The 24,747-nt window shown below is 39.6% G+C and overlaps 1 protein-coding gene and 1 pseudogene across 3 annotated transcripts in view; both read left to right on the top strand.

Annotated features, from left to right (window-relative positions):
- The first annotated feature begins 4,232 nt into the window (after nucleotides 1–4,232).
- cdh12a (cadherin 12, type 2a (N-cadherin 2)) overlaps nucleotides 4,233–24,747 on the top strand; it is a 59,436-nt gene continuing 38,921 nt past the window's right edge. For 2 of the 3 annotated variants that reach the window (XM_058798644.1, XM_058798658.1), the window contains exons 1-2: nucleotides 4,233–4,328; nucleotides 20,670–21,055. In XM_058798644.1, coding sequence (XP_058654627.1) covers nucleotides 20,822–21,055 — 234 coding nt within the window. In that variant the 5' untranslated portion in view covers nucleotides 4,233–4,328; nucleotides 20,670–20,821. The remainder of the gene's footprint in view (nucleotides 4,329–20,669; nucleotides 21,056–24,747) is intronic. The other variant, XM_058798652.1, reaches the window with a different exon arrangement.
- Nucleotides 13,953–15,991, top strand: LOC131528218 (uncharacterized; annotated as a pseudogene).

The raw sequence follows: 24,747 nt of genomic DNA on the forward strand, positions 1-24,747 counted from the left end.
CAGATACTGCGCTTGGACTCTGAGCCCTTTCTTCTCTCAAAGGAACTGAATCGCAGCAAGCTCCATATGGATCTACATTCACCAGAGAAATGAACCATCGCTGTCACATGCCATCTGATGGAAGGAGCACCAGGGAAATCTTAAAATTACTGTGTTTTTCTCTCTCCTGCCTGATAAATTATATGTGGTTTTTCATCAGCAATGCAACGGATTGTCTTTCAAATACCCTTATTGAGATGATATCCCTACCCATCTGTCACAACTTTATGCTGAATCTCCCACTGCGGGTATGGTGAAACATTTTTGACATTGAAATATTTGCTGCACAATAAAGCGTTTAATAATTTTCATTAATAAGTGAATGGACGAGGAAAACTGTCAAACAACCTGTTATTGTTATAGAGCTCAGAGCCCACACTGCTCCCTAAGCAAAACAATCACGCATTTGTTTTCCTATCATGGTGGACAGTTTCAATGACTTTTTTTTTTTTTTACACTGAGATGATTATATTTTCTATCTCTTGTCCCTATCCACCAAAAAAAAAAAAAAAAAAAAAGACAGAAGAATCAGCTGAAAGAAAATTCAGGAAATAAAGTGTTCTTCAACCTTGATCCATAAATTGAAAGTTAAGTTATTAAATATAAACAAGTACATAGACCACTATTCAATAGTTTGAAGTCTATAAAAGTCTCTTTTGCTCACCAAGTCTGCATTTATTTATTAAAATACAGTAAAACCTGAACTTTTATTACATTTCAAAACTATAATTTTCTATTTAGAAATATGTTATGTATAACTGTATAAGTGTAATTTATTCCTGTGATGACAAAGCAGAAATTTTAAGCCATTAATCCAGTTTTCAGTGTCACATGATCCTTCAGAAATACTTCTAATATGTTGATTTGGTGCGTAAAAAAAAAAAAAAAAAAAAAAATCTTTTTCCAGCTGTTCTGCATAATATTTTTGTGTAAACTGATACTTTTTTTTTTTTTGTCCAGGATTCTTTGATAGATAGAAAGTTCAAAAGAACATTATTAATTTGAAATACAAATCATTTGTAACATTAAAAATGGACTTACATCACTCTTGATTAATTTAATGTGTCCTTGCTGAAAAAAAGTATTATTTTTAGTGAGTCTAAAAATACAGAAACTTGGCACTATAGGTGACATTTAAAACAGATCTGTTTTTTTTTTTTTTTTCTGTCTGTAAGGCACATGATGCATAAAAAAAAAAAAAACCTCAAGCACTGTTCGCAGCCTCAATTAAAAAAAATGTAAATCATTCTGAAATGTCATTAAAATGCAATTGTGAATTCTAATCTTCTAAACCATTTAAATATTTTTTGTTTTGTTTTTTTTAGCTAACTTTACCTAATTTATTTTTATCCCATTTTACAAATTTGGATGTCTCCAAAAGAAGGGTTTGTCATATTTAGCTCACTTCTGGATACAAATTTGTCCCCAAAATATGGTTATGTAGGCACACACAAACAAACACACACACACACACACACACACACATTACTCTGCTAATCTACATCACTCAAAATGACAGGCAGTACAGATGTTATTTGAGTTGTAGGAAACATCATGGCACACTATGACCACATTTAAACCTGGTCTTGATTTTTTTTACAGACAAAGCAACAACAACAACAAAAAAAAGTTTCTATAAAAAAGCACACTTTTGCTTTCAAACATATTTATACATGTTCAAATTTCACCGCAACTGTGATCATTTTTGTTTCAGTTCAGCGACCTGTATTAACTTGTGGTTCTGACTTTCTCCGAATGTGGTTTCAGTGATCAGATCATACAACATTTTGGAACTCATTTTCTAACCTACTGTAATCGGATCACTGAATGCTAATACGGGGTGCAAACGGGGCATATATGTTCACATCTGCCTCTTTCGATGCACTATGTGTGTGAGTAGTTAAGAGATCACAGAGCGTATCCAGTAGAAGCTCGACTCACAGCTGGAGGCCTGGATGATCTCAACGCCTTGATGGTTTGGCCTCCACTGAAGCTTGCAGGACTTTAGAGACTTTCCACCCCCACACTTGGACCCCCTCACTCCAAAAAAAAAAGAAAAAAAAAAGAAGAGATTCTGTGTTATAGCCCACCATGTGCTGTGAGGATTATCTCTTAGTCTAACTCAGGATGGAAGCTTGCCATGCCATCTGCTCCGAGGATGATCAGACTGGGGGATTCACGCCAAAGCCTGACCGGCAGTAAATTAAGGTAAAGTGTTTATGATGAGGAAACCCAGAAATACAAATAACTGCATTCTGTATCACCCAAGCATGTTTTTAGCCACACCATTAGTGTGCTCAACGGCTTTGCATACGTAGGTTGTAAGTAAATGGAAGACCAGACCGGGATTGGAGTCACAGTTAATGGTCCAATTACAGAAGATAATGGTGCCTTGTTTAACTGCTTACTAGGTTGTAGGTAGAGATATTTAGTGGTTGTGCGTGCTGTTTGATTATGTTGCATCTTGATCAAACTGCCCAGAGTCAGCACACTTTTACTCCATTAAGCATAGATGGCTTTAAAACCCATTTTGCTGTTTCCACACTGAACATTAATCTGTGCTTACCTCAAGCTCTTCGTTTTATGTTTCCTTGCTCAAGCTGAATGTGCCTGTGATTGAGTTTTGTGAGATTCTTGGACTACATTCTTGGGTGTTTCTAAAAAAAAAAAAAAAAAATAGGTTATTCCATAATGTGAGATGCTTCAGATGGACATTAGCTTGCGAACTGCTGCAAGGCTGTTCACCACTGAATGTGCTGCTCAAGATGACATGTTGAAATAAACAACAGTTTCCAGACAGAATCTGTGTTTTTGAAGGAAAATCACAGATGCAATTTAAATATGTATATATTGTATTGACATTATTATTAAAAAATAATTTAAATATCTAAAAAATTATATTTATTAATTATATTACATTGAGGCAGAACTAATACTGTATAAAGCGACAGGTTCTTTTCATCAGAGTTCTTTAATAACTTTTTAAATATTAATTTATTCGTTAAGTTTTTATTCATTTTGAAGAATTCTGAATCTTTTTTGTGCAGGTGAGATGAGTGAAAACATGTTCATATTTAGTCATGAACTACAGTAACATCATGTCCACATGGCACACACAACACCTCTGCTTTTACTCCCGATTTCTCTCAGCATGGCAACACGAGAGCTGTCGGTCAAGACATAGGGGAAAAAAATAACTGGCGTTACTTATTTGAAAAAGTAACTCAGATATTTCCTTCTAAATTAAAAAGTAAGCGTTACTTTATTAGTTACTTTTTAAAAAAGTAATCTGATTACATAACTCGCAGTAATGTGTTACCCCCCCCAACACTGAATATAAGTACTGTAATATGCCCCTATATTTAATAAACAAACACTGTAAAACATTGTGAATGACAGATATAGCCTTGCGGATAAGTATAACACATGTAATCTATAAGAAATCTTTCAAATCCAAAATGCATGTATGCACCCCCCCACCCCCACACACACACACACACACCTTCAAAAGTCTCTTTAACTGAGTCAAACCACATTAAGGGATTCACACATCAAAAGTTATTAATTGATTAACACACAGTATGTTTTTGACAAAAAATAAATAAATAAATAATAATAATAAGATCCATAGACAGTTGGAGAAGTGAATTAGCAAGAAGATTTTGAGAGTACACTGATGTTCTCCATTCACAAGCAAGGTGAAAACAACTGAATGTGACAAAAAATCCTTCAGCTCGTTCAATGAAAATCTCTATATCCCCTGAGGGTAACACAGCAAAGCTGACTACGCTGACTATGTTTAGCACTGGTGGGACCCGCATTAATCCAGCAATTTAAAGGGAGAGGAGAGCCAATCTCTGGGAGGGAAGTAACGGCAGACGAGCAGCCTCTGACACCCACAGGCACCTAGTACCAAGAGCATCAGTCCTGAGCGCATATGAGCATTACAGCAGCCAGCCTCATTCTCTCTCTCTCACTTCTCTGTCCCCTTGACACTGCAGGGGTGAATACTGAATTCAGCAAGCGCTTTGCTCTCCCCCTCATTCTGTTTTCACAGAGCTCTGCACAATGCTCAGATGAGAGAGGGAGAGACAGTGTGTTAGAGAGAGAAGGGGCAAGTTAAAGAGAGCCAAAGAGAGAGCGAGAGGGCGAGCGCATTACAGAGAGTGATTGAGGAGAAGACCAGAAAGAGAGCGTGTGTGTGAGATCTAATAGTTTATTGCAATAGCAACTGGAGGTCTGGATTACGCCGCTTTAATCCTCAAGAGACTTTGTGGGACGTTTTGAAGGTATGAGCTCATTTTTGTATAAACAACCTGTTTTAAAGTAACCACAAAGAGAATTTCTTCCACATTAAATGTGAAGGGGGAAAAAAACTGAATTGCTGATGGAGAGCTTCTGCAGTTGTTGTGCGATCGTTATTCAGAGGTTGTTTCTTACATGAGTAATGAAATGTGAGTCAACCACTCTGGAATGAGACACATCCTGTAAAAAAGAAGCGCTCATGTAGACATGCGTAATGTGTGAGCGTGGTTTTAAGATCTAACTGAAGCATGTGAGGTGCAGTTTGCGGCTGTTAAGCAGATGCTGGGGTCAGTTCTTGGTGATGCGCTGGTTAAGGGTAAAATATCCTAAGTGAGTGCTGTAATGAATAAGAAATGAGATCTTCCAGTATGCAAGTGAATATGAGGCTTACTGTAAATATGTAGAGGGAGAGTTTACCAAAAAATGAATGTACTCACCTCTTGTTCCAAACCTGTATGACTTTCTTTCTTCTGTAGAACAAAAAAGAAGATATTTTGAAAAATGTTCGAGTGCTTTTTTGTTCATACAACCAAAGCCAAAAAATCTTTGTTTTTAACATAAGAAAGGAAGTCACACAGCTTTGGAGTGACATGAGGAAGAGTAAACGATTTTTCATTTTGGGGTGAACTATCCCTTTAAGATTTCCCACAGATTGCGTATGGTTCAAAGATGTTCTTCATGAATTTTAACATCATGCATTTGATCTTCAGAGCGACGGGGATGGAAAGTGAATTCGGAATAAAAATGGCAGACAAACACATTTTCCTGTCATGCTGTCAGTACAGAACCTTGTTTCAGGTATCAAACAATGAAGTTCACTAAACAAATAATGACAATGCACATGCCACAGGGGAGAAAGACTCTGCGGACAGACCCCCTGAATAAACTAAGTCTGGCTGAAATCTTCAGTCATTTCCTGTAAACTACAATTAGAATGACAATGTCCTACCCAAGCATCAGTGTATCCGAGTTGCCTCATGCCACTGTATATAACAATGATGGATGATTCTATGTTTGAAAAGGTTCCCTATGACAGACTAGACCGGTTTTATGCCTGCTTTTTTTGTATTCTTGCATGTTTGTGTAATTATCCCATTGTTTGCATTTTAAACACAGTGTAATGTACACATTTGCATTTGACAAAGGAATCCATTCAATATTCATTCGCCGCCAAATTAACATACAATAACATTTGTTATCTATTTCCCAACGGCACAGCTTTCAACATCTCACCTCTGCGGATAATAGTCCGCATGGAAAGCCATTGTTCGAGGTCTTAACATCAGCCATGTGTGTTCAGACCTTCAAATGCTAGCACATCAGAGTCTAGGTTGTTCTCTTGGGCTTCATCTGGAAGGGCCAATAACTCTGTGAATATGAGATTAGACACAGTGTTTCATTGGATCTAAGACTCAGAGGACAACAGCACAATTAAACACATCTCTTTATTTACCACAGCCTACATTAATGTGGTGGCTAAATACAGACTGAGACAAAAGCTACTGTATGAGAATGCTGGAGGCATTTTTTTTTTTTTTTTAATAATAATACCCTATACTTTACAATATAATTGTTTTAATTTAAATTGTATATTTGATAGACACAATAATAACTCTGTAAATGCAATAAATAAATAAAAATTAGTACAAAAAAAAAATCTTTATTCTATGTAATTCAGACAGAAGACAGAAATTCATATAGGTTTGGAATGACATGATGATGAGTAAATGATGACTGATTTTTATTTATTTATTTATTTCGGGTGGGTTGAACTATCCCTTTAACTAAGTACCAGCTGTACCACTCCTCTATTGCTGGATGTTAGTCGAAATTCGATATTGGCCATGAAACTCAAGGTATGATAAATCACTCTACTATTCCAAACAACAGAATAAGAAATCATCATGACATGGTACAAGGTGTATATGGGACAAATAGCTTTAAAAGGGCCATGAACTCTGCTCTTCCAGAACCATGAGGGAATTAATGCTCAGATCATTCTGAATCAGAACCAGGTTATCAGAACAAGCAATTTATAAAAAAAAAAAACACTCACATACTGTCCTGTATGTGCCAGATATTGATCTGGTGAAACAACAAGCAAACACCAAATTTACATACTGTAATATATTGTACTTTTAATTGCAATTTACTTAACCACACAAGTAGACAATGGTTTTCGCAAATGTGGTGACCACATCAAAAATCATGGATTAAAAATCTCAATGTCAATCTCGCAATGTTTCTAGGTCACTAATCAAATGTGTGATAGTGATCTAGTGAACTCTTTGGACAGACATTACAGATGTTAAAGCTCCACTGAAGCTCTTTGATGCTCTTTGGATCATCTCAAACCATGCTGTAGAACATGATCATCAGGTTTGACGCAAACTTGTGGAGATCATGCAGCTCAAATTATGCTGTCATTAAAGCAAAAGAGGAGAAAACCAAAATACTTAGACATTCAGAAATGCATGTTAAAGGGATAGTTCACCCAAAAATGAAAATTCTGTCATTAATTACTCACGCTCATATCGTTCCAAATCTGTAAGACCTTCGTTCATCTTCGGAACATAAATTAAGATATTTTTGATGAATTCTGAGATCTCTCTGACCCTCCCATCTCCCACAGACAGCAAGGATCCTTCATCAAGGCTCAGAAACGTAGTAAGGGCATCGTTAAAATAATCCATGTGACATCATTGGTTCAACTGTAATTTTACGAAGCTATGAGTATACTTTTTGTGAGCAAGGAAAACAAAAATAACGACTTAATTCGTCTCCTCCAGATACATTGTTTATGTTGGTTATGCTTTGATTTGAACTTAAAAAACATATCCGTGTCCATACGTTGCATCACATTACATATGTGATATTTTCCAAAATGGCTCTATAGGGTGACAAGGAGGAGACGAATTGTTGAATAGTCTTTATTTTTGTTTTCTTTGCGCACAAAAAGTATTCTCGTAGCTTCGTAAAATTATGGTTGAACCACTAATATCATGGATTATTTTAACTATGTCCTTGCTACGTTTCTGAGCCTTGATCGGGTAAGGGTCCTTGCTGTCTATGGGAGGGTAAGAGAGCTCTCGGAATTCATCAAAAATATCTTAATTTGTCTTCCAAAGATGAACGAATGTCTTACAGGTTTGGAACGACGTGAGGGTAAGTAATTAATGACAGAATTTTCATTTTTGGGTGAACTATCCCTTTAATTTCTACAGTCATTTCAAAAATAAAAAATCATTAAAAATTAAATATAGTTTGTATGTATCTATATACCACATGCATTGTAGCTGTATAAAAGCCATATTATGTGCAAATAGCTTTGAAGTGATTCACTTTATGTAAATTCCTTTTCAAGATTAAGATTCACAAGAACAACATATAGGCCTACACATCTTTGTAGTAACACAGAGAAGAAGGAAAAAAACACTTTCATCTACTGCAAAAACAACAACAACAAACATACTGTATAGAATCACAGAAAAAAAGAGGATCCAAACACTGCAGCAGCTAGAAGCTCAGTTAAATAAAAACATTTGTGAGTGTGGGTGCTGAAAATCATTCAGCCTTGGGGAGGAAAGCATACACTGTTTTGGGCAGCACATGATATCACATATAAAAAAATAAAGAGCAGTAAGAAGCATTTTTATGGGCCACAGTAAGATGTAACATGTTTTCATAATTTATACTGTGATGTCCACAAAAAAAATATTTCTTAAAAAGGATGGTCATTATGAATGGATGACAGGCACAATTAAGCAGTTTGTGAGGGTTTAAATATCAGTGAAGGCTCACAACAGAGTGAGATGAACAGATGCTTGGCCAAGACTCCAGTTTGTAATAAATCATACCTTATCAGCCCATTCACTAATTAATCATGCTTATAAAATGCCATGTTTGACATACATAAAACGGTGTTTTAATGTTTAGTTTGGAATAATTAAACACTTTATGTTTTTGAAAGAAGTCTTGTATGCTCACCAAAGCTGTAAAAATACAAAATTCCAATAAAAATAGTAATATTGTGAAAATGTATCATTTCGAATGGTGTGTATTATAATTTCCACAAATATGTGAAGCAGCAAAAACTAGTTGTCAACATTGATAACAATAAGAAATGTTTCTTGAGCATCAAATCAGTGCCTAAGACTGGAGTAATGGCTGCTGAACATTCAGATTTGCCATCACAGGAATCACTTTTCTCATCCTAAGATGGGTAAAATGTTAATGCATCATCTAAACATGATAATCATTCATGCAAGAAAGAGAGCAGTAGAGCATAAGAGGGAAGACATACATACAGTAATTTTAGCAAAAGAACAGAGTTCAGAAACCCATGTGCTCAAAAGTCACGAAATGCACAACTTACATGCACACCCACGCATCTATTTTCAAAATGCCCTGAGAATCAAAAGACTTGGCCCTGTGAAGTGCACTTCTAGGTCTTGCTGGGCTAACCGTGTTGTTTCTGCCATGCCCTCTTGTTGAACACAAATGAAAAAGGGATTTGAATGTTTTCTCTGAGGGGCTACAGTTGGCCAAGGGCATACATGAGGCAACTTATCCAATTTCAGCAATGGTGTTTGGAAAGAAGGATTGAATAAATCCACAATATCATAAGCAAAAGTAAAAAACCGCAGCCATCAGTTTCAGTCTTGAAACAGAAACAAAACAGATCTTTATATTTTGACAGATCTTTATATGTAGGCCTACTTTGACAAGTATGGGTAAAGGCATGAGCGTACCTTCACACGACCACAAAACTGAAGCGTCAACAGAACAAGGTACGTAAGATGCCATATTTAATTTGATGGATTGGCTATATTGTTCAGTTGACCTCTTATCTAATATTTACAACCCATGTTTTCTGTTTCTCGCTCACTGGAAATTTGCAGAAATACATATTTTACGTGTTTCTCCTGCTGAACAGTTGATTCATAACAGTGCAATATATTGACTCTTATCTATCCCTCAAAACCTTATTTCCGCTTGTGTCAAATGCAATATGCTGTCTACCCTGACTAATGTCTATTATTCTTGTGTAATGTAGTGCAGTGAAAAAATACCAATATCCTCTCTGACATACACAAGTTAGTTTACCATTTACAGAGAAAGTATCCTCCTAATGTCTTGTAAATAAGAAATTGCAAAATGAGGCTGTGTTGAGATTCTGTTTTTACAACAGTTAAATAAACAAGAAATAGTTTTTTTCTAGAGCTGCCAGATCCTTGTTCCATTTTATCTCCTTAACAAAAATAGTTCCCAATGAAGACCAAGTTCAGTGAATAATTCAGTGTGTTAAACAAATCAGTTGGGTGATGATTCAAGACTGTCAGAGTCATTCTAATGGCGAGTTCACACTGCATGATTTTAGCCCCGATTTTCACCTGCTGACAGGTTTTGTGAAATCGCCAATAAATGCCTGAAATCGGAGGCAAATTGGTGCTTGTTCATGTGATGCAGTGTGAATTATCAAAGACGCGATCAGAGAAAATCCAAATATTTGGGATGCTAAATATCTGGACCTGTCTGCGATTCAAAACCCTGCTGTATGAAATGTGTTCTGACTGAAAAATAAATCGGTGATGACCTACAGCCAATCAGAGAGCAAGATACAGGGCGGCAGGAAGTTCAGGGAGGAGTTATATGAAACGTAATTTTTGGACCAAACCAAAGTTGTCTGTGATTCTTCCTATTGTAAATGTATGCAGTGTGCAAAGCCAGGCGCACACCGCGATTTTTAATAGACCTTAACGACTGTTGCTTGTCAGACTGTACAACAGTCAAGATGCATTACAAATGGGTGCGCGCAAGAAAACTTGTCCAGAGTTTTACATTATCAAAAATTATGACTATCATGAAAAGTATATGAATGGCAGCAATACCGGCATATATAAGAAGAATAGTGTAAGCAACACTACACACCTACATGAAAACAGCTGCGCAATCGGTGTTTATCATAACAAAAAGCAACATATCATATGAATTCCATGAGTGGAGGATGTTAGCGCCAGAGTTTATGGCGGTTAGAAGAAATCTCTAGCATTAATTCGGATCATGGCTTGTCTTGAAAAACAAAGACAGTTTGGCGTTCATCATAGGAGAAGTCACACTGCAAATCTGTGCATAAAATCTTCTGATGCTGCCAGAATTTTGTCGGACATAAATTTGATCGCAACGGCCATTAGGCTGTAGGTGAACGTGTCAAACCAGTGATCAAAGAATACAGATTTTAGCCTAGGATTATAGGAGTTTTTTAGGATTTTCTAAATTTGTCTCAGACGACCAAATCGTGGCCAAAATCACAAAGTGTGAGCTGGACTTAACCTCCTGTCGCTGATCCATCGTGCAATGTGAACACAACAGCAACTTAATGCTACCCCAGATAATCGTGCAGTGTGAAAACAACAGTTATCTGACGACTTTGAAAATCATGCAGTGTGAATTCGGCAAAAAAAACTTGACAGGTACTCACTTTTGTGGCCAGCGGTTTAGACATTAATGGCTGTGTGTTGAGCTATTTTGAGGAGACAGCAAATTTACACTGTTATACAAGCTGTACACTCACTACTTTACATTATATCAAAGTGTAATTTCTTCAGTGTTGTCACATGAAAAGATATAATAAAATATTTACAAAAATGTGAGGGGTGTACTTATACACAGCTTGAGTAGCAAGATTGTGTTCAGTTTTAACTCTTTTCCATTTTGTATTTTTGGGTAAGAATAAAAGCAGTTCATCCAGTACTTAGTGTCTTTCATTCCAACATAAGAAAACATTTCTGGAATCTACATACGAAATAGCAAATAGATGTATTTACACAGTTTAATGTATCTCAGAGGGGACATGGATACATTTAAACTGCATTTACAAATGTATAAATAGGCCTGTTTTATTTTTAACATAAAACATTGAATACTGATATTTTAAATAATTTAACACATGAACAAAATGTGAAATTAAAACCGCCAGTAGGTGGCAGCAAGTGACTGTTAATGAGGAGTCATTGAGATTCAACCAATTTATTCAAACGGCTGATTCATTCAGGAAAGCATTTAGTGATGTTTTATTAACAAACTTCGGGAGGAGCGCGTGCAGATATTTAACACGGCCAATTCATCATCAGCAATCACACGGTCTATCCTATCAGCCGAGTGGAAACTTCTATAAATAGCCCAAGCCATCTTACCTTCATCCTCTCTACAGTATTTCAGCATTGGTACTCCCAATCACCGCGATGTCAGAGATAGAAATGTTCACAAACGATAACGCCCTCGACGCCCAGGGTCCTCAGGCGTCTCCCGGTGCTGCCCAGCACACCAGCGCCCGCCAAGACACCGCAATCAAGCCCGCGGCTACACCGCGGGGCCGCCGGCTCTCCCGTGCCGCCTCTTGCTCCTCGAGACACTGAGGCACACCCTCGACTCCTCCTTCCAGGCGTCCTCCACCTTCTCCCGCATCCTCCAATGCCTCAGGCAGCTCCTCCATCCCCGCTATCGAGAAGTGGACAGTCTTAAGCCTAAGACAAGCGCTCAACAACGTTGACCTCTACTTCTCACGGCGGATGAACAAGGCGGAGCTCTACAGCCTCTATTCATCTCTCCAGCCAGGAAAACCATCACCGACTCTCACTCCTCCATCAAAAACTGCCGACAAACCGAGACCGGCCCGCAGCAGCCCGTACTCACGGCCCGATCAAAATACCATGCCCACAAGGAAGGGACTCCGGTCTTCAAGCCGAAGTAGCAGGCCCTCGGCAAGCCTGGGCCATGCCCCGGACTCTGTCGCTGCTAGCCCTAGCCCGTTTCTCCGCTCAGCCGAGCTTCAGCCCACAGGCACTCCCGGCGCCGCGCCGGCCCCCACAGCCACAAGAGGCGCGAGCATGGCTCCGCCGGCAGCTCCAGCCCACCCACAGTTTTTCCCTTCTCCTTCTTTCTATCCTCTCCCTGGTCCATGGCCTGCGGCCCCGCCGTCAAACCCTAGCGTGAGGCTGCCTCCGTTAGCGGCACAGGCCCAGACTTCTTCCGAGCTCCCTCCTTTCCTTCCTTCCGCCTTCGCTCCAGGAGCCGTCACTGGCATGAGGTTGCCTCCGTTAGCGGCACAGACGTAAATGCCCTCCATTCTCTCCTTCCCTCCTTTCTTTCCTTCCGGCCTCGCTCCTGGAGCCGTCGCCAGCGTGAGGCAGCCTCCGCAAGCGGCTCTAACGGCCGCTATTCCTTCTTCTCTTCCTCATCTTCAGGCTCACCCTTCGTTCACGCTGGTATCCGCCATACCGATGCCCGTCCCACCGAACGCCCCTGCCCTGGAACCACCCCCTGTCGCTGGCAGCATCAGGTCACAGATCCTAGCAGGTGCGGACATAGACCTTTTTTCTCTCCTGTCACCACTTTCACCACCTTCTTCAGACCGCCAAATTGATTGCGGTGATTTCTCCGTCACACTTAAAAATACAGCACATAATCTGTCATGCATTTTGTCATTTTCTGAATTCACCATCGCCTTCACCCGTTACTCCAAAGTAATTTGCACAGCTTTTCCACTCAGGAGACGTGAGCTCAGCGACTATCTCACAGTAGTCGCCGAGCTCGCATTATTATACGGAGGCACTCACTTCTACACCTATCACAAGCTGTTTTCAGCAAAATGCGCCATCCGGGTGGCCCAGTGGAACCAGTGTCCTTACTGGGGGGCTCTGGACACTGAACTCCACAATAGAGTTTTCTTGGGCTGCCGCAACGTCACATGCTCAGTCTGCCGATCTGTCGCCCATTCCACCACAGCATGCCCCCTCATCACCCCGCTCATCCCTCCTTGCTCCGAACCGCCTCAGCGCAAATCAACCAGCTACGTCCCACGTTACCTAAACACCTCAACCGACCCACCACCCTCCCTTCCAGACCACCGACACCACCCCTCTTCCTTCTCCAACAACCAGGTCTGCTCCAACTTCAACGGTGGCAGGTGCACAAGGCAGCGCTGCCGCTATATGCACGTCTGCAGCTTTTGTGGCGGTGCACACGCCCGGATCATATGCCCAGTGTTTAAATCTACCATTAAAAATGATAAACCCTACTTATCGACTCCCGTGCATATTTACCGTTTGTCTGTTGAACTGTCTCATCACCCTGACACCAACTTTACCGATTTTTTACTGTCTGGTCTCACCCACGGCTTTAATCCCGGCGTCGAAAGCCTCATTTGTGCCAACCTCCAGTCCCCCATTGCCGAACCCGACACAGTCGATCTCTTAATTAAAAAAGAAGTCGAGTCAAACTTTATGATCGGCCCCTTCAAAGTTCCCCCCTTCCCTTGTTTTCGCGTCAGTCCGATCGGCATCGCTACCCGAAAATTTTCAGGTAAAAAACGTCTAATAATTGATCTCTCATCCCCGCACAAGCCCTTCCCAAGCATTAACAGCCTCATTCCGCTCAACGAATTTTCTCTCCACTACCACGACATTGACCAAGCCATAACCCTAATTAAAGACGCGGGTCGTGCCGCGTGGCTGGCCAAAGTCGACATCACCTCTGCCTTCAAAGTAATGCCCATCCATCCAGATTTTTGGCATTTATTCGGCTGAAGCAGCCCAAAAATTTTCGACATGCTATCAGAGGCCATCTGCTGGATCCTCTCCAATAATTATGCAATCCCATACCTCATCCATCTTTTGGACGATTTTTTGTTCATCTCGCCTCCCGGCTCCATCCCAGCCGCACATCTCTCAACAGTCCAAGAAGTCTTTTCCAAACTCAGGATTCCGCTCCCCCAGGACAAAACCACGGGCCCAACCACATCCATCGAATTTTTAGGCATCCAATTAGACTCGAAAAAATTCCAGGCTTCTTTGCCTAAAGAAAAAATCGATAGAATGATCCTGGTTGCTTCTGCCCTCTTAGACAACCCAAACTGTTCCAAACGCGAACTGTTCACTATCCTCGGTCACCTAAACTTCGCAATGCGCATCATCCCGCAGGGCCGCCCTTTCATCTCTCACCTCCTCTCCCTCGCGTCCTCTGTGCACGCGCTTGAGGATCACTTATCCTTATCTAGCTCGTGTTGCAATGAGCTCAGGTTATGGATAAACTTCCTCAAACAATGGAACGGCTTATCCTTCTTCTATAACAGCATTGGTTTCCCGCCCCGACGACATCCGATTATTTACGGACGCCGCCCCCTCCTGCGGTTTCGGGGGATTTTACCAAGGCCGCTGGTTTGCATCTACGTGCCCCCCCCCAGCTATCACATTTGCCGCAGTCTCTCTCATCCTCAGCACTGTTCGAATTATATTCTCTTGTCGCCGCAGCAGCTCTGTGGGGGAAAGAATGGTCCACCACCAGCATCGTAGTGCATTGCGATAATGAAGCGGTCGTGCATTGCATAAATAAAGGCCAGTCTCATTCCCCTGCATTAATGCCCCTTTTAAGACGTCTCATTTGGACTTCAGCATGTGACCAATTCATTCTAAATGCAAAACATGTCCCCGGATCCAAAAATCAAATAGCTGACTCTCTCTCTTGGTTTGCTTTCCAGAAATTCAGGCTGCTGGTGCCGGATGCCGACCCACTCCCAACGCCAGTACCTCCATATTCAGAGCTGATATTCCCGTAAACCACCCACTAAGAACCGTCCTAGATGCCTCCCTCAGTTCTATCCTCCAGGCCGTCTCCCCCAGGATCCTTCAATCCTACTTAACTGCTTGGAACAGTTTTAAAAATGTTCACCATTCCTTCAACCTGCCTTTTCCTGATTTTTCCCTGTTCACCATCACCTCGTTCTTCTCCCATCTCAACGCCAACAAAAACCTCCAGGCTAGCTCCATCAAAGGCTACCTTAGCGGAGTCCAATTTTTCCACAAGCTCATGTTCAGCTCACCCTCCTCAGGAATAGCCAGCTCTCAGACATCCATGCTCATTAAAGGCATCCAAAGAGCCCAACCCAACCGCCCAGACGCTAGACAGCCAATAACTCTAGAGATCTTAACCAAATGCATTTCCACCTTCCGCAGAGGCTACCATTCTATGCACACCGCCCGCACGCTCGACGCAATGTTCATATTGGCCTTCTTCAGTTTCCTCAGATGCTCGGAACTCACCATCACATCCAACTTCAATCCAAAAATCCACCCAACCTTTTCAGACCTATCAGTGCTAGACACCGAAGCAATCTCTTATTTCATTAAGCAAAGCAAGACAGACCAAGCGAGAAGAGGCCACGTCATTTACATCTTCAATCTCCAGTCATCAATCCAACCTTACCAAACCCTCTTAGCCTACCTGCATTACAGGAGCCCGCAGGCCAAACTCCCATCTGACCCGCTTTTTGTCGACGACTCTGATCGTCCCGCCACACGTTTCTGGTTCCAAAAACACCTCAAGTCCGTTCTACTGCTATCCGGCATCCCAGCAGATCATTACTCCAGCCACTCCTTCTGTATAGGCGCAGCTACCACAGCCGGCCAAAAAGGCCTCTCCCAGCCTCAGATCCAGGCACTCGGCCGCTGGACATCAGAGGCTTTCAAGACCTACATTCGTTCAGATGAAGCTCAGAGAAGCTCAGAGAAGCTCAACGAACCTTCATCAGCCGACCCCTTTAGCGCCTCGTTCACTCAAACTTCAGACTCACCGTAGCCATCCTTTTTAACACCACCAAATCCACCCATAGCGGCTCATCTTCACATCAACCATCTCCGCAGCTCCCCGCTCCCGCAGGAGCCTTATTTTCCCCACTGCCACAGCAGTGCCTGCTCCCGCAGGAGCCTGTATTTCTACTTCCCACTGCCGCAGCAGTGCCCGCTCCCGCAGGAGCCTGTATCTCTACTTCCCACTGCCGCAGTAGTGCCCGCTTCTGCAGAAGCCACATTCTCTTTTCAGATATCGCAGCAGCCCGTCTCAATAAAAGCCACATTCTCTTTCCAGATTCCACAGAAGTGCTCACTCCCAAGGACCCTCTATCCCTACTTCCCACTCATCTCTACTTCCCACTGCCGCAGCAGTGCCTGCTCCCGCTGGAGCCTGTATCTCTAGTCAAGTCAAGTCACCTTTATTTATGTAGCACTTTTAACAATACAGATTGTGTCAAAGCACTTAACAGTATCAAATTGAAAGATAGAGTGTCAGTAATGTATAATGATAAGATTAAACACTCAATTTCCAGTTAAAGGCATTTCATTATTGAATTCAGAGATGTCATTGTCTATCTCAGTTTAGTTTAAATAGTATCTGTGCAATCAAATCTGCGATAATCGCTAGAAATTAAGTGTCTCTACTGCCCACTGCCGCAGCAGTGCCTGCTCCCACTGGAGCCCGTATCTCTACTTCCCACTCATCTCTATTTTTCATTTTCTGCAGCAGAACTCACTTCCGCAGAAGCCACATTCTCTTTTCAGATGCCGCAGCAGTGCTCGCTTCAGCAGAGGCCGCATTCTCTTTTCAGATGCCGCAGCAGTGCCCGCTTCCGTAGAAGCCGCTTTCTCTTTACAGATACCGCAGCAGTGCCTGCTTCCGTAGAAGCCACATTGTCTTTCCAAATACCGCCGCAATGTTCCACTCCAAGCGACGTCCAGCACCCTACCAACCTTAAGCTCTGCAAGTTTTGGGGGGTTATCAACGCCCCACTCTGGCTGCTGTCCCGCGCTAGTTGCATCTTTGGGGGGAGCGCTCTGGGTCCGGGCTAAATACCGAGCTCGGACCCCTCTCCCCGGACAGCACGCCAAATACGCATAACCTTTACTTTGTTTATTATATGCAAGTGTGAACTCGTGAAACTGTATTAATGAGTGAATCACTGAATCATTTTTATCAACCGATTCGTTCAAAAAGCTTCAATGAGTAAACACACACAAAACAGTGCTGTGATCTTTGTTTGGAACTATTTTCGTTGGCAAAATTGCGCAAGCAATATTATGTCTAAAATGTAAGTCACTTATTGTTTTACTGAACTTATATAAAATTATTATTAAATGTCAAATCTGTTATGCTGATATCTGCAGAAAAACGGTACTCTTTGTGTGATATAGATTAAGTTAAATATATTAAATTATATAAATATAAAAAGCATACAGAAGCATTTTTGCCCTCTCTTTAGCCATTTAGAATGCCTGGAATTTTGAGTTTTAATAGACTAATAAATCAACGTGTGTGATTTGGTGATGCTTGATAATGTCAGATTGGACATCATTACAAAAAACACTTACCATATTATCGCAGTATATCGCACACCCCAGACTCGACTTGAGTGGAAAATGAATCATCCACAGTTGTGAGCAAAGTGCTGTAGAGTACAGATACTCCCAAAAAATACTTAAGTACTGTAACGAAGTATTATTACTTTGTTACATTACACCACTGCTTAGAATGTAGTCATGAAGCCTACAATCATCCAATGCTTAAGACCAAATGCTAACACAGGCTATCCTCTCTCTATACTACTGCCTAATCCATGTGTCTAAACTTGATAGGCTTTCAATTGGATGAGCTTTACGGAGCTAACATGATTGGTAATTGGAATCGCTTTTAATCACAGGGGAACTCTCAACTTCACATTGTTGAATGAAGTTTTAAGATTTAATTATATGATTTCCATCATTTGCATATCATTCTCTGTTCTGAATAATCCACGCATACTGCCGTCAGGCTTGTAAAACAGTAGTGAGAGCATATTTAACACTATCATTTCATATCATTTACCACTTTCAATGGTGATATATAAGTATATTTTCTTTCTCTGAAACATCACTTGGTTGTACGTCTCTAGTGTGGTTGTGAGTCCTCAGCCTCTGCTTAACAGCCCTCTCTTTCTAATATGATATGACAGCGTAACTTCAGTGAATCTGCTGGGTGATACATGCTAGAAAGTCGCATGTTTATTCAACAACAGACCCAGAGAGTAAAGTTCACTCACATCACCTTACATCATGTCAGCCTGAATACACCAGTTAATTCATTTACCACAGACTGGCAGTAAATTTTCATAGTCAACAAGCAAAAAAAGAAAAGTGCAAAATAATGAGGGCATAGTTTTAATGTTTGATGACCTTTGGACAGACACTGAAAGTGCTCTTTCTGGGTGCACTGCACTTGAGGTCTTTGAGCTTGTTAAGTGTTGAGACAATTGCTGAGGTTTCTCCATGGGGAATAATAATATTGCTGCAGAGACACAATGTCCTGCCAACCATAAGACAACTTGCTACTACGGTGCACAAGAGGTATCCAGGGATTCGTATTGCAATCATTTGCTCTGCTTGGTGGTCTGTCTGGCAATTGATGTTGCACAAGCTCATACTGTTTGTTGTCCTGCCCTCTTTATCTACATGGATTTTTTTTGCATGTTGCAGCATAAAATCACTTTTAACTAAAACATATTTCATCTCCCATACTGTCAGATTTGTGCATGTTGTAGAATTATTAAACCAATATATTAAGTTGGGGTACAGTATGTACTGTAACAGGTATGACATAAGGGTTGGAGTGGGCGGGAGGAAATAAGTCCTGTGAGAATATGGGAAAATATTGTTTTATCTCGTCCCTCCCTTGACAGTGCTCTGAAATCACTGCAGTGTGCTTCTTTTAAAAGTCATGTTTTTGTTGTTGCTGTTGTTGTTTGTTTTACTGTGTCCTGCTGATCTGGATTTGGCAAACTAATAGTTATCCATACAGTTTAAATATTGCCTTACTAATATAAAGAAGAGTCTAATCAATTTGTTTATTTAATGAACATATGACTTATATTTTACATACGATGCAACTAGATATTATTTAACATATGTACACTCATGATAATGCCAGAGGATGATTCCCCATCTGGGTAATATTGCTTTTATACAACAGATGAATAAACAAGATTTTAGATTCAATATTGCCACAGCAGAACTAATCATTGCTCCGAGCTACACAGCAGTGGCATTCTAAATGAATCAGTGTTTTGAATGAATCGGATGAGCAAATGATTCAATGACTCACTAATATTAACAACTTTTGGCCCTGAATGAATTCGTTTTTTTTTTTCAAAAAAAAAAAAAAGTTAATGAATGTTAATGGATTAATGATTGCATTAAGATAGTTGCTGTGTTTGGAACAGCATATTAGCATATTATATAGTATTTTTATTGTAGGCTTAACTAAATATTCCAGAAATGTCAGGCCTAACAGTAATATGTAAGCTATTCCAAGTCACTTGTTTAATTCCTAAATGAATCCGTGTTTTTTGAGGGAATGAATGACTCATTTGACAGTTGTTTCATTCATTCACTAATTAAAGAGGTTTACTTGTCGCTGCCTAATGGCGTAATGGTATTACCTGCAGAAAGAGTCAGTAAAGACCAGCATTTAATTTTGGCTTTATTTTAAGCATGTGATGGTGGAAGTGCTGTATCATTTCCAATAGCCCCTATATAAGATGTACATTGTATGCTCAATGAATACCTCAGTGATTTAAAAAAATAAATAAATTCTGTCTCACATGGGTCTCATGTAGCTTATTTCTGATTTGAGAATGTTTTTATTGTGTATTTACAGTATGTTAGAGTAATAAATAAGCTCCATTACTTGTACTCTAGCCTGTTATTGATTCATTGGTTCGAACACATTCACCCAGTAACTTTAGAACCAGCTGTGAATCCCCAATATTGTTTAAAGAAGTTTGTGCCAAACATGGCCTCATTAGTTACCTCCATTCATACTGTTATATCAATTAACATAAAATATTGCCATCTGCTAAAATTTTAAAGCCTTTAGTTGATACACTGCCTTAATTTTCATATGCTTGGTACAACAGTGATGGATAGTCCTCTTGTACATAATTATACAGGTTCTCTCTATTTAGAGGGTGATGAAGAGGAAAGTTGTCTGATTTGTGACCCTAAGCATCTGGACCGGCTTTTGCTTCCTGTGACATACCATCTGTGTTGCCAGGTCAAAAACAACCCTCCTATTCAAGTGGGACCACCTCATTTTCAAGACTAATGCACTGAAAATGAGCACAGAATTGCACATCCACCACTTTCCTGGAGGTCTGCCAACAGTTGTTCAACTCTTGCCAAACTCCCTCGTTCTTGCAGTCTTTTTTACATGCTTGTTTCTCAAACCTCCCAGTGCTAAATGTGCTAAATTAACTTGAGTGAGCCAATTTGCTCAGCATTTGTAAAGCCCTTCAAGTGAGATTACGTTATAGCTGAACAAAGATTTACACTGCAAAGATGAAAACATAACAGACAGTGATGTTGTCTTCTGCTTTTATTGCATGCCAACATGATACCCAGACACCTCTGCAAATCCTCATCATCTCATTGATTTAAAGTGCCGTTACTTCTTTTCTCCTGCAGGTGGTTCACTTTCAAGTGCCCCAGGAATTCCATGGATATTAGTTGTTCCATTCCACCGAGGCTTTGCGGTGTTCTTCATATTGCATTCATCGCTCCTTTGCCGTCACCATAAAAGTCACCTATATCCATCTCTGCGCCTAAAGGTTGTTCCAATGCTCATGGGGAACTGTCTGCTGCTGTTCCTTTGGTGCCTCTTAGACAAAAGCTTTGTTTCGCCCCTCCACTCTTCATCCCAGAGCAGGATGGGGAAGGAGCAGCACAGGAACATGATGGCACATAGGAAACATGGCATGATGGGAGTTCACAGAGTCAAGAGAGGATGGGTGTGGAACCAGTTCTTTGTTCTGGAGGAATACATGGGATCTGATCCGCAGTATATTGGAAAGGTAAGATGATATTGATTCTCAGAGCCGATGTTTAGGGTCAAAGGTATTGAGAATAGATAAAATTGTGGGGCGTTCAAAGGCTTGAACTAGAGCTTGTAGTTATTCTTTCATCTTGCCTTCTTTGTTCATGACAAGCTTTGAGTTGCTTGAAACGAAATATTCTATGTACCATATAATGTGGTTCACGAGTTGAGCAACCAGATGTTGCAATGGAGACTGCAAGACCTGGTTACATATAGCAAGATAAAAACATACTATTGAAGATTTTTATTTTTTTTTTGCAGTCCATTGGAATTGGCAGAAAAATTTGCATATTCATACATACATACATACATACATACTGTATCATTTGTACAATCAGATGTATGCTAAATGTACAGGCGTTGATTGCCCCATATTTGCAAGAGCAGCAAATAATGCAAGATACTCTCCAAGGTAATTTATTCAAAGCACTAGAGAAATTGATTAAAGTGTAGTGACTGAGAGCATGCAAATTAAAAATTTTCAGCATCTGTGAATTACGACGCATATGCATTTATTATTAACTGCAAAATGTCCATGTGATTTTAAAGTGGTTCCCTTCATTAGTTTGATTTAAGAATTCTGATTTTGCACCAACCAAACAAAATGACAATCTGACATCAATGGACTTGGTTTCCACACCATCATCTTTCTATCAGTGGAACATATTCTGGTCCACCAAAACTGTTACATGTCAAACATAAAAATGTGGATGTTATAATCTGAAACAATTTAATTAGTATTCACAGCAAAGGGAGAAGGTTGAAAGGGCTCCATATTGTATCCCAGGCTGAAAATTCAATATCAAGGTCCTCTACAAAGGAGGTTGGGATTGAGCACCTTCATCTTAAATGGGATCAGGGCTAAATTGAATAGTCTGCAGTCAATGCCAGTGCAATCAGTGTGGCCTAACTGAGTGCTGTCTGTGCGGATGTACATTGGAAGACAGGGGCTTGTCACAGGTGTGTTCTCAACCACATGGCACTTCTACTTATGTTGCTGTAACACACAGAATAACAACTCACTCTTTTTCACTCAAGATCAGTAAAATGACACTGTTGCCTGTAACCTCTGATTTATATAACCCCAAGAACAGCAGTAGCAAGAGTGAATAAAGCTTTAATTGCAAACAAACATGTTAGTCTGTCACTATAAATAGAGTTTGTTGGCTATAACCTCCTTTAACTCAGGTCACTGGAAGAATATTGCTTACAGGCTACTTATGAATTGCATGGATGATGCTCATGTTAGCATTAAATGAGAAAGCTGCTATTTAAAGAGTAATTATTAACAGTTGTTGACATTTTATCATCACTGTTATTTTATAATTTCCTTAACCATTACTAATAATGTAGGTCCATATAATAGGGTGGGATGAATTTGCATATCATTAACTATGAACTACCATGACAGTGCAGTATTGGAGAAGCTACTGTTTTAGTTTGTAGCTAAAAGTTACTATCTCAGACAAACTAATATTGAACCGGTTCAACAGAATAATATAAATATGGGTATCTTTTAACATTTCCAGATTCTAAAACACGACCTGAAATATACAGGTAAAATTTCTGGTAACACTTTAGAATAGGGAACACTTATAATTAACTATGACTTTTCCCTCAATAAACTCCTAATTTGCTGCTTATTAATAGTTAGTAGTTGTTAAGTTTAGGTATGGGTAGGATTAGCCTAGTAATAAGGTCACGTAGAATAAGGCATTAATATGTGCTTAATTACTACTAATAAATGGCTAATATTCTATTAATATGCATGCTAATAAGCAACTAGTTAAGAGACCTTAAAATAAAGTGTTACCAAATTTCTATATTGTTTATCTAAAAGCTAAAGTTTAAAGTACAGTGGTAATGTTGTATGTGTGCAAGAACAGTTTAAAAGAAAAGACCTTTGGATCTCATCACATGCAATTTGGACCTCAAACTAAGGTCAACTTTTTTATTTTTTTTATATTCCCTATAGCGCCACTGCCAAAAAGCTGGGAAACTGCTTTGTTTATCCGCCATATTTGCAGAATATCGCTGCCTTTCCGCTATTGAGTTTAGGGCAGTATTTGATTTTTTTGTCGTGATTGTGAAAAATGTCACCATTGTATGTCATTCATGCTGCATCCAGAATTGCAATAGTAACTCAGATCATCGTTCTGAGAGAAAACTGGATAAAACGGTATGTTTTTTTCGCCTTTTTTCTATTTGTAAAGGAAGCAGGTCACAGAGAAGACGCCGAATAGTAAATCTGTTAATGTCACTGATTAAACCCACTGCCTCTCACTCAATAAAAGAATCACATTTCTGTGTGTTTTTGAAAGATTAGATTTTGTTGATTTAATAATTAACGTTACCTTCTTTGCCAGTATGACTCGCTTGCAGTGTTGGGCAGTAACTACTAGTAATTAGTTACTGTAATAATATTACTTTTTGCAGTAACTAGTAGTGTAATTAATTACTAATAATATTTCAGTAATAATATTACAGTTACTTTCCATAAAACAGCTTAGTTACTTAGTTACTTTTGATGCCTCAACCCCGCTGATTTAAAATCTAACAATCAAATAATTCCTAGATTTATTTTCATAATTGTCATGACTCGCACATGCATGTGATGTCCCCTGTGCAGCAGGCAAGCTTGGAATATGGAAAAGCAGATAGAAATATTTTCATTATCGGCATGTGGTACATTATATTAATATAATATAATTTAAAATATTTTTTGAAAATTAAACAGTTTCTTACAAACTCATGTGATTTGATAAAATACATAACGAAATTTAATCGCATGGGTAACAGAAAAATTACTTCAAGCTATTTATACTGACAACAATTATACTTTATCATTTAAAAAATGATAAAGTGATAAAGATAAAGTGATAAAATGATAAAGAAATGGATCGACTTCTGTCAGCTTGTTGAACACACTTTTATTTGGATAGTTTAACTGTTGAAACTGTTGTGCAGCTGAGAAATGTAGATAAATTAGTAGCACAGTTAATTTAGTAGCATTAGATATTTTTCAGCTCAAATTTACTGTGTTTTGTCTGACACATTGTACACTTAAGATAGTAGGTCCCAATGTATTTTCATTAAATCATAACACTTTAAACTTTGCTGTTGTGGCTTCACTCCTGCCATATCTGTAATGATTAGTTGGGGAGACTGTGATCAGAGGTGGCATCATGGGAAATTATCCACATTCCATCATGCAATGTTTGAGCTGCTGCCACAATTAAAGTGGCATCACACATTAAAATGTTACATAAAAGTTATATGACAGGAAAACTTTAATTAGAGCAAGCAAGAAAAACCCTGGAATGGGCAAAGAAGTAGTTCTTTCATTGTGTGTTTTGTGCTTACAATGTGCATTGCACATTATAGGCTATTCTCGATACAGATACGTATCTTGTTTAAAAATGAATGGGTCAGTTTGAAAAAATGTCAATCTGACAATCCATCAACTGAAACAATATTTGAAGTTTGAGAATGTTGGGTGCTCGGTTAAACCGTCGGTTCTTTCTCAGTAGAAGTAAATTGTAGAAAAATACTGGATTGTGTAACTTTGACTTAGTAACTGGAGAAGCCATCTGAACAGCCTATTTGCAGGTTGTGGACAAATATATAATGTTTCATTGGTTGTCACAAGAAAGCCTTTAATTGGATTCT

Source organism: Onychostoma macrolepis, chromosome 02 (genome assembly GCF_012432095.1).
Source record: "Onychostoma macrolepis isolate SWU-2019 chromosome 02, ASM1243209v1, whole genome shotgun sequence".
NCBI lineage: Eukaryota > Metazoa > Chordata > Actinopteri > Cypriniformes > Cyprinidae > Onychostoma > Onychostoma macrolepis.